A 12,592-nucleotide genomic window follows, 5' to 3' on the forward strand; every position below is an offset into this window, starting at 1 on the left:
AATCTCTCCTCCGTTTGATCGCCCGACACCATCCGTCTATGTTTGAGCTATCCTTTCAAATGATCCCTATCGCTATCGTTTTGCTCTGTCCTGTTGTTCTCTGCAACTCTACCATTATTGGTGACTCGAAACCTCTTTCCCTCTGGGATAAGTTTCAGGATGGTTCTCATGTTTCTGTCATTGATTAGTTCACCATGCGTCTTGCAAGCGTGTATGTATACATGTTCGTAATCCTTGGTCTTAGCAAGCTTTTTCTTCACATCAAGGACGCTTATTTTTTCCTCCTTCGTTTTACAAGCCATTTTAACAACTCCGGGCTTCCCAACGGAACGCGTTTTCATTCGCACTGCATCAACGATTTCTGGCGTTTGTTCCAGCTCTAAAGACGCTACTAGATGTTGTGCTCTCATTTTTATGTCCTCGTTTGGCCGCTCAGGCCAATTCACAACAATGAGACATTTACTATGCTCCTCTACCGTATCATTCAGCTTCTTAAGCTTTTTATCATGGTCTTCCAGTTTGCTAAGATATTGGCTATGTTTATTCACTGTCTTTGTGAGCTGTTCCAAACCCGTCATTTGTTTATTTTGGTCAGCTTTCAAGCCCTTCAACGTCTCTTTTAGCTCATCAAAAGACCCACGCACGTAAGCCTCGAATTCATTGCCTGGGGTTTTCCCGGATGCCATGTCAGTTACCTATTTATATTTGTTCAACCGTGACGATCGTTTGGCCATGAGCTGTGGGCCGAGTCTATGAACGTTATGTAACAAGCCAAACTGTCGGCCCGTATGTACATGTACACAATGCATGGACACCCTCACCCGCAGAGAGAGGCAAACAGTCACACTAACTTTACACCATCTCTTAACCACTAAAATCAACGCTTTCTGTTCTTAACACAGTCACTAACCGCTCACCCGTCACTCCTCCGACTATGAGATAACAGCGTAAGCTCTAACTTATTAAAAATCGTGCCTAAAACGGAGAGTCCACCAAACCACTTCGTTACATATCCGCCATCTTTTTCCTCTCTCTCAGAGATGATCTTTTCCCTGGCTTGTCATGCTATCTCTGCCCCTACACTAACCCTGGGATGCATTATAAACTAAACCTGGTACACCATGAATCATTTGATAATTGTCTAATGGGAACACAGAGAATCCGGTGTAGAAATAGAAAATATCCCCCTGGAAAAAATGTCTGGCCCTATTCTATTCTTTGACAGATTATTATATCAGGAGTTTCTGAGAAAGTTTGCCGATATGTAATTTTAATCAGTATGTCCGTCTGTCTGTCGGCTCTTGTAACCTCTCTTTATTGAGGTTTACCTGTACATACCCTACATTCAGTATGTATACTATTACTACCAGTGCCTAGCTGAGATAAATTTTGTATAGCACTTGTTCAAGGTTACATAACATGATGGGAATACCTTAAAATAACTTCCTGGTTGTGAAAGAGGCTTGTGATAGTTATAAGATCATATATTACAGGAACTTATCACGTCAGGCTAAATGTTCTGATAACAAGCACAGATACAGTTCGTAAAAGAATCACCCTGAGGGATTGCTCTTCATGGAAGTTATATGTACAACTTGATAGACCGAGTGAAGCTCTCTGGCGAACTAGCCTCTATTTGTTATTCCCCCTTCCCTGAAAAAATCTATGACAGAGACAAACGATAAAAAAGCTTGGCCGAATTATCTTATTGCAGGCACAAAACACATCAGAGCTTCTTCCCCTGACGCAATTGCAATCTGCCAAATCATCAGTTGCAACTGATGAACCAAACAATGACAAAGAACAGATAGATCCTCTCATGCAGAAGTATATGGAAATGGTTAAACAACAAAAGGAGAAAGAAATGAAGGTGGGATATTTTTAAGTTCTTAGCCCTGGAGCCCCTGGTGTCAATTTTGTGAATGTGTTGGAGGAAAAGTTATGCAGGCGTTATAGTTTTATAATATGACCTGATTTGCCAAATAACAAGCACAAAATGTAACTTTGTTCATAAACTATGCATAGCGGCCTCCAGTTGCAGACCTGCCAGCTTTACTCTTGATGAGTAACATTTTCCTTTAGAATTCATATAAACAGATTGACAATCATTTTTCTCAAACCAAAAGATTCCTTGCATACTGAATATGGCTTTAATGCATGCAGTATTAAAGATCAGGCATATACACTCTTAAAATTAAGTGATGAAAATAACTATTAGTAATTTTAACTAATGTTTGTAGTTGCTATTGCATCGACTAAAAAATAGCTATTTTAACTAATGTGAAATAGTTAAAAAACAACTAAGAAAAATAGTAAAATTTTAGCCAATAATTAGTTATTTTTCACTACTTTTTTAACTACTAAAGTTAGTAAATCAGCCAAAATAACTATTTTTCTTAGTAAGCTGAAGATGTTTTTTTTTCTCTGTATTTTCTGTCATTTTGGTTGTGGCGACAATGATGATAACAAAGCAGTAGTTTTGACAACATCTTTAATCCATTTTAAGTCCATCAGATTCTGCTGCACTTTTTTAAATCCAATGATCAAACCAAGGAGAAATAATTATGGGCACCAGACTCACAGTCTGGTGACAATATTTATATCACCCATGTTCTGGTTTCCTTCTTTCTGTTCACATTTTACAAACATTATTGCGAGTGTTCTCCAAAACAGCTAAATAAACCAAGAATCTATCACCCCTATACTATCAAACATAATCCCATCTAGTGTACGTCGCCAAAGACTTTTCAAAATTCGGATAATTTCGATGACTTTGAAGCGTTTTTATGCTCTGATTTTCTGATTTGTTTGAAAAATCTCCTAATCGATTCAGTCAATCACTACTACTAGGCCACGCCTGTTTTGGTGACGTCATGTAACACGAGTTCGATTCGATGACATCACTTAAACCCAAGTTCAATCTTAGTGTTGGCATTCTCATATAAAACAGTTAACTCGGCTTATAACTTGGCTTACTAGGTTCCACATACGCATTTGAAGCCACGGGCAGACCATTGATAGATTGGTTCCCGATCGACTCACTAGGGCGTATGAAGTAACTATAACAAGAGGCCCAAGGGCCTGGCGCTCAGCTGAAATGGATAGGTGAAGGCAAGGGCCAAGTGTGTGTCGGTAACGTTATTATGAGGCAACGTGAAGCTATAACGTCTAGCACGCAGAAGTGCTGATGCGAAAGACCTTCTTGCTATATCAGTGCATGCTGAAGTACTGAGTTGACGTCACCCTGGTATTATGACGTAAAGTCATTTCTATTGCCGTTGCAGTAGTGGGGTGTGTGATGACGTCAAGGAGTTGTGTGGTGACGTCAAAGAGTGGAGTCCTTGTCTTCATGCAGCGTAGGTGGAACTAATAACATGCACATGGACACAAAATACATAATTATTACAGTGTATTTTGTGAGGTGGGGCCTGGTGCTTTACAATGGTCAAATGAACCGACTGTTGTCTGGACATTGATGAAGTGGATGCAGCCAAATGTTTGGGACGGTCTTTTTTGTATGTGAAGAAAAGAAGATAAAGAGTTGGTTAACAAAATGAACTTTATTGGTGCGGCAGATATTTAATGCCTTTCGGCAGATATTTGAAGCGCCTTGCGGCAGATATTTGTTGCCTTGCAGCAGATATTTGATAACGCTCTCCGGGAATGGAAAGCAGTAAAACGAGTAAGCACACCTCACTCTGAATGTGGGAACAGCAAGTGCTTGACTTGAAATGTGCCAACGACTCCTCTTGCAATAACCAACAACAGTTAATCTGTAAAAAAAGAGAAGAGAAATTAACACTGACTGAATAAAAAAGGGTGACATAGACGGGGAAATGTACACCACCGGATACAGTCTGTGCTTGATCAGGCATCGGTCAGATGATATCCTGAACAAGGCATCTATGGAAGCAAATCCAGAAAGAGACTTTACCTTCGAAGGGCACACTTATTACTCAGTGAAAAGTCAGTCCTGTGGGCTGTTTTCCAATTCAAAATAAAAGTGTAACCTCTTTAAATTAGTCTCACAGACTGAACCATAACACTCAACAGCCAACCGTGCCCACATGATGTGAGCCGAGAGCTGCATGGGCTTAAAGATGAGCGAGTGGTGTACTACATTTTGAAAATTGTCTATCGTCTACGACATGTGACAGAACAGGATCTAGTGGACTTAATGATGAGGTACTATCAAATAAGGTGTCCATCAAATGAATCATGAGGGCCTGTTTGTTGAGTTATAGGCTACTCTAAGCCTGTCCTATAGGGCTATATGCTATGGTTTTTGTCTTTTTTACAGCTACAGTACAGCCATGCACAGCGCAGTGTACAGACAGTACAGGATTGCAAACCAAAAACATGAGCATTGCTGCGTAACGAAACTGCAGTGGAATTCATACTACGATGTCATAATGTGACTTTCAAAATAATTGTAAACAAACGTAGCCTAAATGGCGAAATTTGTTGCAAAATTGCCAACCACAACAACTCAGGGACCGTAGCCAAAATGGCCGACGGCGAATTCTCCGGTCGCTAGCGCAGTCCATAAACAAGCATCAATTTCACCAACTTTGGGCGCAAGCTTGGTCATCAAAGTTACAGAACTGTTAGAAATACATCCAAACAACATATATATACAGTTAAAAGTGCATAAAAATCCCGTTTCAACCTCCGGCCGCTACCTTTTTTTCTCCGCCAGACGCCGGGCCCTACCGGTCGTTATTTAGTGCGACCGCCACCAGAGTGTTTATCACGATCTTTCGCCGTTTTAATAGCGCGTTTTAGGCAGATTAATCAATTATTACATGCATGCATTATATATCACCGAAATGATAATTGCGTAGGCTATTTGAAACTAAGTTCAGATATTATTTTTGATCTTTGAATTGAATTTAGGCGAGTGATTTTTGACACCCGGTCGACATATCAGGACTTGCAAAATCCACGCGAGATCGCTTGCATCATCGGCACGTTTGAAAACCGAATTTCACAAATTCCACAAATATTTATCACATACCATATGTATCACCACAAAGGTAACTCTCTAGACTATTTGAAACCAAGTTCAGATACTTATTTTCACAAAAATTCGAAGCTATGCAAGCGATTTTTCAGTGGTAGAGATCGACGGAAACAAATTTCTCGCTCTAAAATGACATGAGACGAGCACCAACTTTCGCTAATTTGTGCACAAAATTTCCGCAATATTATAAAAAACTATCGATAAATCTGAATTATATAGACTCTTTTCAGTACCTAAACAAATTTCAGGTACATGGTCATGTTGATTAAAAGAGTATCAACCGATTGAACATGAGAAAGTTCACTCATCTTCATTGAAGCAGCGACTACCGCCATTTTTAAATGGTGGCATCTCTTCTATCGATCGGCCAATCGGCGGCACTGCTTGCAAAAAGTTGAGCCACCGCCAAATTTGAAATCGCCAAAATTCAGTCAATGTGCCTGCAGCGCCAACTGGCGGTTAAAACCATATTAATTCCATTAAAAGTAAAAAATGAAAAAATATTAAAAAATATTCAGCCACATTTGAAAACAATATTTGCTCTGTGGACCGAGGTAAAAAGGGAAAGAAATCTACACGCGAAATGACCTCATTCTCTTAATACAGGTCGGATCGCGCTGATTTTTCGTTTTTTGAGTTCACCTTGGGCAACTCCTAATTTAGCACTGTCAACGAAGTGGCTAGGCCTTCCCAATCAGAAATGTCCAATTTTGTCCACAGATGGGTCCCTAGATGGATGGATTGCAGGACGGACACCATTTGAACAGCTATTCTACTAGCTCCGCTGACTTTGTCAGCTGAGCTAAAAATGAAAAAAAGTGAAGGAATATTTTTTGCCTGGGTGAGAAACAAAAGGGAGGTCCAAAATTGCCCAGGAAAAGGCTTGTTTTTGAAGAACAGTCTCAATCAAAATAAAATGTACACTTGCAATTCTTAAGCAAGAAATGTTTTAGGGGTACTTTGCACAGGATAGCCTAAACATCCAAAGGATAGTCATTCATCGTCCTTAACAATGTATCATAAGTCTTTGCAAGACTGATGCCTGGTGCGTCCAGACATGTACATCTGATGATGATTCTATCAACCGAGGCCCTCAGCATTTATCACTGGTCACAATAAAAAGCTGAATGACCACTTTATGACGTTGTAGATTTGGTCATTAACCCTGCAGCCGGCCAACCAGATTGAGCCCTTTGGTAAAGTGCAACCTGAAACAGGACAAGTAAATTAGCAGGAATAATTGAGTTGCTTGGAAAGAAGGAGATACAATACCAATGCTTTCATTGTTGTCTGAGTATGTGCACCTGGACATATGGTAAATTGTGTTTGTGTAGTTTCCCATGCTTCCAAGAACTGTTTTCTTTAAAGGTGTAAAGTATGTTGTGATACCTAAGCAATCACACTGACCCTTCTCCTCCTTTGCTACTACTTAGACCAGTGATGACCCAGGTGCTATTTCATCATGTGTTGAAGATTTGTTTGCTTGTGCCTCTTTCACTCAATAAAGCAATAATTGTCACACTTACGAAGACCTGTTCTATTGGTTTTTTTAGACATGATATTGATTAATAGGTAGCACTCCAATAATGGCCATAGCCAGTTGTTCCTTGTCCTCAGCTTTTGGACTGGAAATTGATAAATCAAATTTATTACCATTATAACATGGATATGCAATACCACACAAGGAGTTTGCTTTTTTTAGATGTACACAGCCAGATAAACTGCACATCTGATAATAGTTAATACCCTTATAAGATGTCCCCTATCGAATTCCTTCAAGCAAACCCCGACATCTGTTTGAAATTGTAAACCGCATGCAGATATAGTGAGTGGTGACCCAGCAAAATTATCAAGTCAAAGTGTACTCATGGCATGATATGATATTATCTTTTACTCGCCTCAACAAGGTTGATCTGAAACTATTTTGCATGACATTTTCTATATCAATTCACAATCACTAATCAAGCAAAGCTGGACATAGAAAATTGAAAAATACTTTTTTTGATACATTTTAGCTCGCCTCTGGGGAGCTTATACGATACCGTGTTATCCATCGTCGTCGACATCCGTTAGTGGAGCACGTTTCGTCACCGCTCGGGCTAGATGCCTAAAACTTGGTGTGATGGTAGCTTTGGCCAATATGCCCAGTTTTATTTTTATTTTTCGAAATATGACCTACTTTCTGGCCTCCAGGCGGCCATCTTGGAAAGTGCTTTTTTGCCCTTTTGAAGCTTATGGTTGGACGTAGAGTGACGAAATCTTAATGGTTGGGGTATCTTATAAGGTTAAATGACATATCACCCGGGTTTTTGATTTAACGTACTTTTCAAGGTCGCAGAGGTCAAAGTTCACTAAATCACCGATAGGTGGCACGTTTCGTTTCTATTTGAGCTAGAAGGTTTTAAACTTGTGAGGACATATATCAAGGAACCCCCTATTCTACCCCAAAAATTTATCCCGCTCTGACTTCAAATATGGCCGCCAGGCGGCCATCTTGAAAATTAAACAAAGTCGGATTGCAACCAAATTTCATGTGATTGTATATCTATGTACTCTCTACAACATCCCCAATTTTCAGTCAAATCCATTGATCAATATGGCCACCAGGTGGCCATCTTGAAAATTAAACAAAGTCCAGTACTCGGAAAACTAATGATTGGATTGCAACCAAACTTCATTTGATTATCTATTGATGTACTCTCTCCCTAATTTTCAGTCTAATACCATGACGAATATGGCCGTCATCCAACAAAGTCCTATTACTCCTAAACTGTCGAACTGATGGCAATTAATTTCTATGTGACATATACACTCTTCAATAACCCCGAAATTCAGTCATCTTTATAACAAAAATGCTATTCATAGATGGTACTGGTAATTTTCTTTTGTGCCATTGAGCCGAGAAGAATAATATTATTCAATGGAATCAAAACTGTTGAAACTAGCCAGAAACTGTTCTCCCCATATCCACTGCAAATGACATGCATTACATTACCCGGGTTGAGCGCATGGTCCCTGGACCATTTCATCATTAATACTTACAATTTCAAACATTTCTGCAACAAAAACCTGGTTGGCTTTTTCACAAGTGGATGGAATTGGATACAAAGCCAAGCTCATGTAGCTCTTCACAAACTGATCTGCCACAATTTCGGCTAAAAAGATACTTTCTCGGCGAGCTCATATTGCGGAATTGCAACAAAAATGGCATAGTTATTCTTATGATTGTATAACTAATGATGACACATATTTTAAATATAGTACCATGAAACACCGAAAAGCCAGTTGGTCAATGAAGCAGCCTGGCTCTTGTTCAAAAAGTCAGAGTATGCTACTCTATGGTACCATTCTGAATTCTTCGAATGACAATGTATTGCTGCATATATATAAGAGAAGAGACGTCAGAAAACAACAGTAGGCCTACCCAAGCAAGCAAATTTGGTACACTAACCACTTGTAATGCCCATTTATCGTTGTGTTGAGTTATTGAAACAAACGATCCGCCACCTTTGTGTAATTGATGAAGTTACAGGGCACGAATTACGAATATTTAAACGAAGGTCAACTCAGCGGCATGCTGACTCATGGACTTGTTGTGCAAGAAACACAGTAACACACTGTATACGGTGTACATCTGGCAGCCAGTCGTGACCTCCAGAAAAAGCTTACCAGAAAACGGCCTAAATTACCATTCTGAATTATTCTAAATGTAAAAAAAACTACCTATAGCAGTGCTATGTGACCTACCATCAACGCTGGAAGCTCTGTTGGGTCCCCCCACTCTTATAAGATCCTCTCTGTAAAGCTTGCATTTGTCGGTTCGAGTACCACGAGCAAACAAAGCTTGGAAAAATGGTGGCTGAACATGTTTATCGTCTGCCAAATTTTAGCGCTCTTGATTGGTGGATGGTTGTACTAATAAAAAAGTTATTTCTCAGATTGGGCACATCTGATTGGTCCGGCTTTTTAACTGATCTTTTTAACTATTTCTTTTACTACTTCCAACTCAGAATAACTGATTAATAGTTGTTTTTACTACTTAAATTGTAATTTTGGCTTTTATTATGGGGGAATGGGGAGGACTAGCAAAATCTGTAATAGGTGTGGATAAGACTCCAGTTAGCGAATCCCATTTATTACTGATCAACATCCAAGTTAAAGTCCTAGTACAATTGAATAAGTAATTGTTAAATATGCTGTGCGATATACAGATACAATGAATGAATGATATCAAGTTACCTATATAATGAATCCAGAGTTACTAGTGATTCAGCCAAATCACCAGACATTTAATCTGACTGACACCGAGTCAACTCTTTAAAGATGAGATCCAAATTAATGCAAGGTCCTATGAGTGACCATGGTGCAAATTATATCAATTATCAAGAGAAAGATATATCAGAATATACAAATATTAATTAGAACTAACTTAAAAGCAATCTTAACATTAGAATAAAAATATATAAAGTTTGGCTTACCTATAATAGATGTGGATATGACTCGAGTTAGCGAATTCCATTTATTATTGATCAACATCCAAGTTAAAGTGTTTGTAACCTAAAGCCTTTAGCTTATATAGCGAATCCATGATTCTGTTGACCAATAAGAAACAGCATTACTAACCTTGGAGACTTATACGACATAGGTCAAGCCAATCAGAAAAGCCGTATTTTGTGACCACGACAGTTTGTGTCCTAGGAAGGAGTTCTTGTTTACTAAATATACATCAGGTAACCACATCAAACGTTACATACCAGCAGCTAGACAATAAGAAACTAATTGTTAATCTAGGTTGAGTAAGGTTATCCTAGTTAAAACAAAGAACAAATCCCATAAGCTAGAGAAGGCAAGAAGTGATGAATGACCTTCCAGACATAGTGTCTCCAAGTTGTTCAAGTCGTCGACTAAAACAATGACATATTGTAATGAAAGAGTTAAGCCATTGTTAACCATTGAGTAGAGGATTAAGATACATAATTTGGTTTTCATATTTGATAAATTCCCATGAAACATAATGGAAAATTGATAACTTGTTAATTTACACTTTTCATGAAGAGTACACCATAAAACTTTACTACTCAAATATGTTAAAAATTAACAGTGGCACGTTTCTTAACCGCTAGAGCTATGAACTTAATAATTTGTACAAAGAAACCCCCAGGTCAGTTGACTGGTGAAACTGAACTTCGGTCCAATCTGATTCTTGACTTGGCCAGTAGGGGGCAAAAAGTGAAAATCTAAAAAGTGTGATATCTCTCTTGTAAGTGACTTGTTTTCGATACACTTGTTCTCCTAGTAAGGATGCATCACATATCGTACAGGTTTTTGAGTTGACATGATTTTCAAGGTCACAGAGGTCAAATGGCGTAAATTGGCCGTTTGAGTGTAACTATGCCACGTTTCTTAACCTGTATAGCTATGAACTTGAAATGTGGTACACATGATTCACTTGGTCAGATAACCTCGCACGCCGAATTTCGGTCCAATCTGAGTATCGACTTGGCCAACAGGGGGCCAAGACTGAGAAGGCAAAAAGTGCAATATCTTGTTTTTCATTGACTTTGTTTTCGATAATATTTATGTGGTATTATAGGTACTCCTAACAAGGATGCATCACATATCTTGTAAGTTTTCGATTTGACCTACTTCTCAAAGTCTCAGAGGTTAAAAGGCATGAACTTTCTATTCGGCTATATACTATAGCACGTTTCCTAACCAGCATGAATTCTTAACCATCAACTTTCTATATGGTGAGCACAATGGCCCCTGGCCATTCCATTTTTCTCACCGAAGGGGAGTCTATACAGTATCACAGTCATTACGTTTCTCTGCCCTTGATGATTTTTCCGTTAGGACCCCCCCGCCATTTTAGCCCTTTTGGTGGGTCCATTATTTTTATCAAGATTGCCTAAGTGACTATGTACTTTTTTGATGGGTTTTTGATTTGACCTAATTTTCAAGGTCACAGAGGTCAAATGGTGGAAATTGGCCATTTGAGTGTAACTATGGCACGTTTCTTAACCGCTAAAGCTATCAACTTAAAATTTGGTACGGATAACTCCCTATGTCATGTAACCTTGACACAGATTTTCAGTCTGATCTTGTTCTTGACTTGGCCACCAGGGGGCCAGAAGTCGAAACCTAGAAAGTGTGATATCTCTCTTATAAATGACTCATTTTCGATAACATTTTTATGGTAGGTTCTCCTAGCAAGGATACATCACATATCATATGGGTGATTGATTTGACCTACTTTTCAAGGTCACAGAGGTTGGTGTAAATTGGCCGTTTGGGTGTAACTATGAAATTTGGTCCTCATGATATCCTACGTCATGTATCCTCCGACACCGAATTGCAGTTTAATCTAATTCTCGACTTGGCCACCAGGGTGCCAAAACTGATAAGGTAAAAATTGCAATGTCATGCTTATTACTGACTTGGTTTTCGATAATATTTTATGGTAGGTACTCCAAGCAAGGATACTTCACATGTCTTATGAGTTTTTAATTTGACCTAAATACTATACATGTAGCATGTTTCCTAACCAGCATGAATTCCTAACCACCAAATATCTATACGATCAGCACAGTGGCCCCTGGCCTTTTCATTGTTGAAAACAGACGATATTTTAAGTGGCAGAGACTTCCTTCTTAAAGCCTGCAGCACACTAGCCGCCAACTTCGGCGTTCACAGGCGTTTTTTGCCGCAAGAGTCCTGAACGCCTGAAAAATCCCTAGTCTGCTACGAATGGCGTTAGCAAACGCACCTTGTCGCCACTTGCCGCAACTACATGCTATCTAATATCTAACATGTTTGATTTTTGACGCGTGTCGCCGCGTTTGAAGGCAAGAAGAAGCCAGGTGTGCTACGGATGGCCGCCTGACTTGGCGTTGGCGGCGAGGCTATGGCCAATCAGCTTGCGTCTTGATGTCACATGATTTCAAAATGGCAGCCTAAAGTGGCAGAAAATACGCTACTGGACGCCAATTCTGGGCAGGTGTGTTCTGACCAGGATCCACTGGCTGCCAACTTTGGCATCAAGAGGCGTCAGCCGAACGCTTCTTGTCGCCAAAGTTGGCGGCTAGTGTGCTGCAGGCTTAAACAAAAACATTCCTTGAGGACAATTTCCGAGATGTTGGCACATACTTTTGTGGTAAAAAAATGTTTTTCATAGCATGTCTAGTTTTCATAGTAGTCTTTATTAATTCCAAGTGTTTTGAAGAACTTTCTGCAGTATGAAAGGAGGGATGGGGAGGTATGCCCTCCTCTGGATCTGTACTTGTATTGGACCACCTGTGTCTCACCAGGTTAATATATTTCTGGTCATTCAATGTTCAGGTTGTCAAGAAGACGGTGTACACCTGGAAGAAGGATGTCCCTGAAACAACTCCATCGGGATCTGAACAAGAGTTATCTGTGGCTGAGGATAAAAAGGGGTAAGATAATGCACATGATATCATCTAGTGTGACACAGATATTATTTCATGTTCGACTCAGTGCTAAAATTATTTTGTCCACCTTATGACTAGGCTTGACTTAATATTTTGGCTGCACTTGCTAATTTGCAAA

At 39.4% G+C, this 12,592-nt stretch overlaps 1 protein-coding gene across 4 annotated transcripts in view; it reads left to right on the plus strand.

The window, feature by feature from the left end:
- The window catches only part of LOC135493846 (centriole and centriolar satellite protein OFD1-like), a 462,799-nt gene that overhangs the window by 441,366 nt on the left and 8,841 nt on the right, over nucleotides 1–12,592 (plus strand). For 3 of the 4 annotated variants that reach the window (XM_064781463.1, XM_064781462.1, XM_064781464.1), the window contains 2 exons: nucleotides 1,715–1,870; nucleotides 12,362–12,459. In XM_064781463.1, coding sequence (XP_064637533.1) covers nucleotides 1,715–1,870; nucleotides 12,362–12,459 — 254 coding nt within the window. The remainder of the gene's footprint in view (nucleotides 1–1,714; nucleotides 1,871–12,361; nucleotides 12,460–12,592) is intronic. The other variant, XM_064781465.1, reaches the window with a different exon arrangement.

The sequence above is a fragment of the Lineus longissimus genome, chromosome 9 (genome assembly GCF_910592395.1).
Source record: "Lineus longissimus chromosome 9, tnLinLong1.2, whole genome shotgun sequence".
Lineage (NCBI taxonomy): Eukaryota > Metazoa > Nemertea > Pilidiophora > Heteronemertea > Lineidae > Lineus > Lineus longissimus.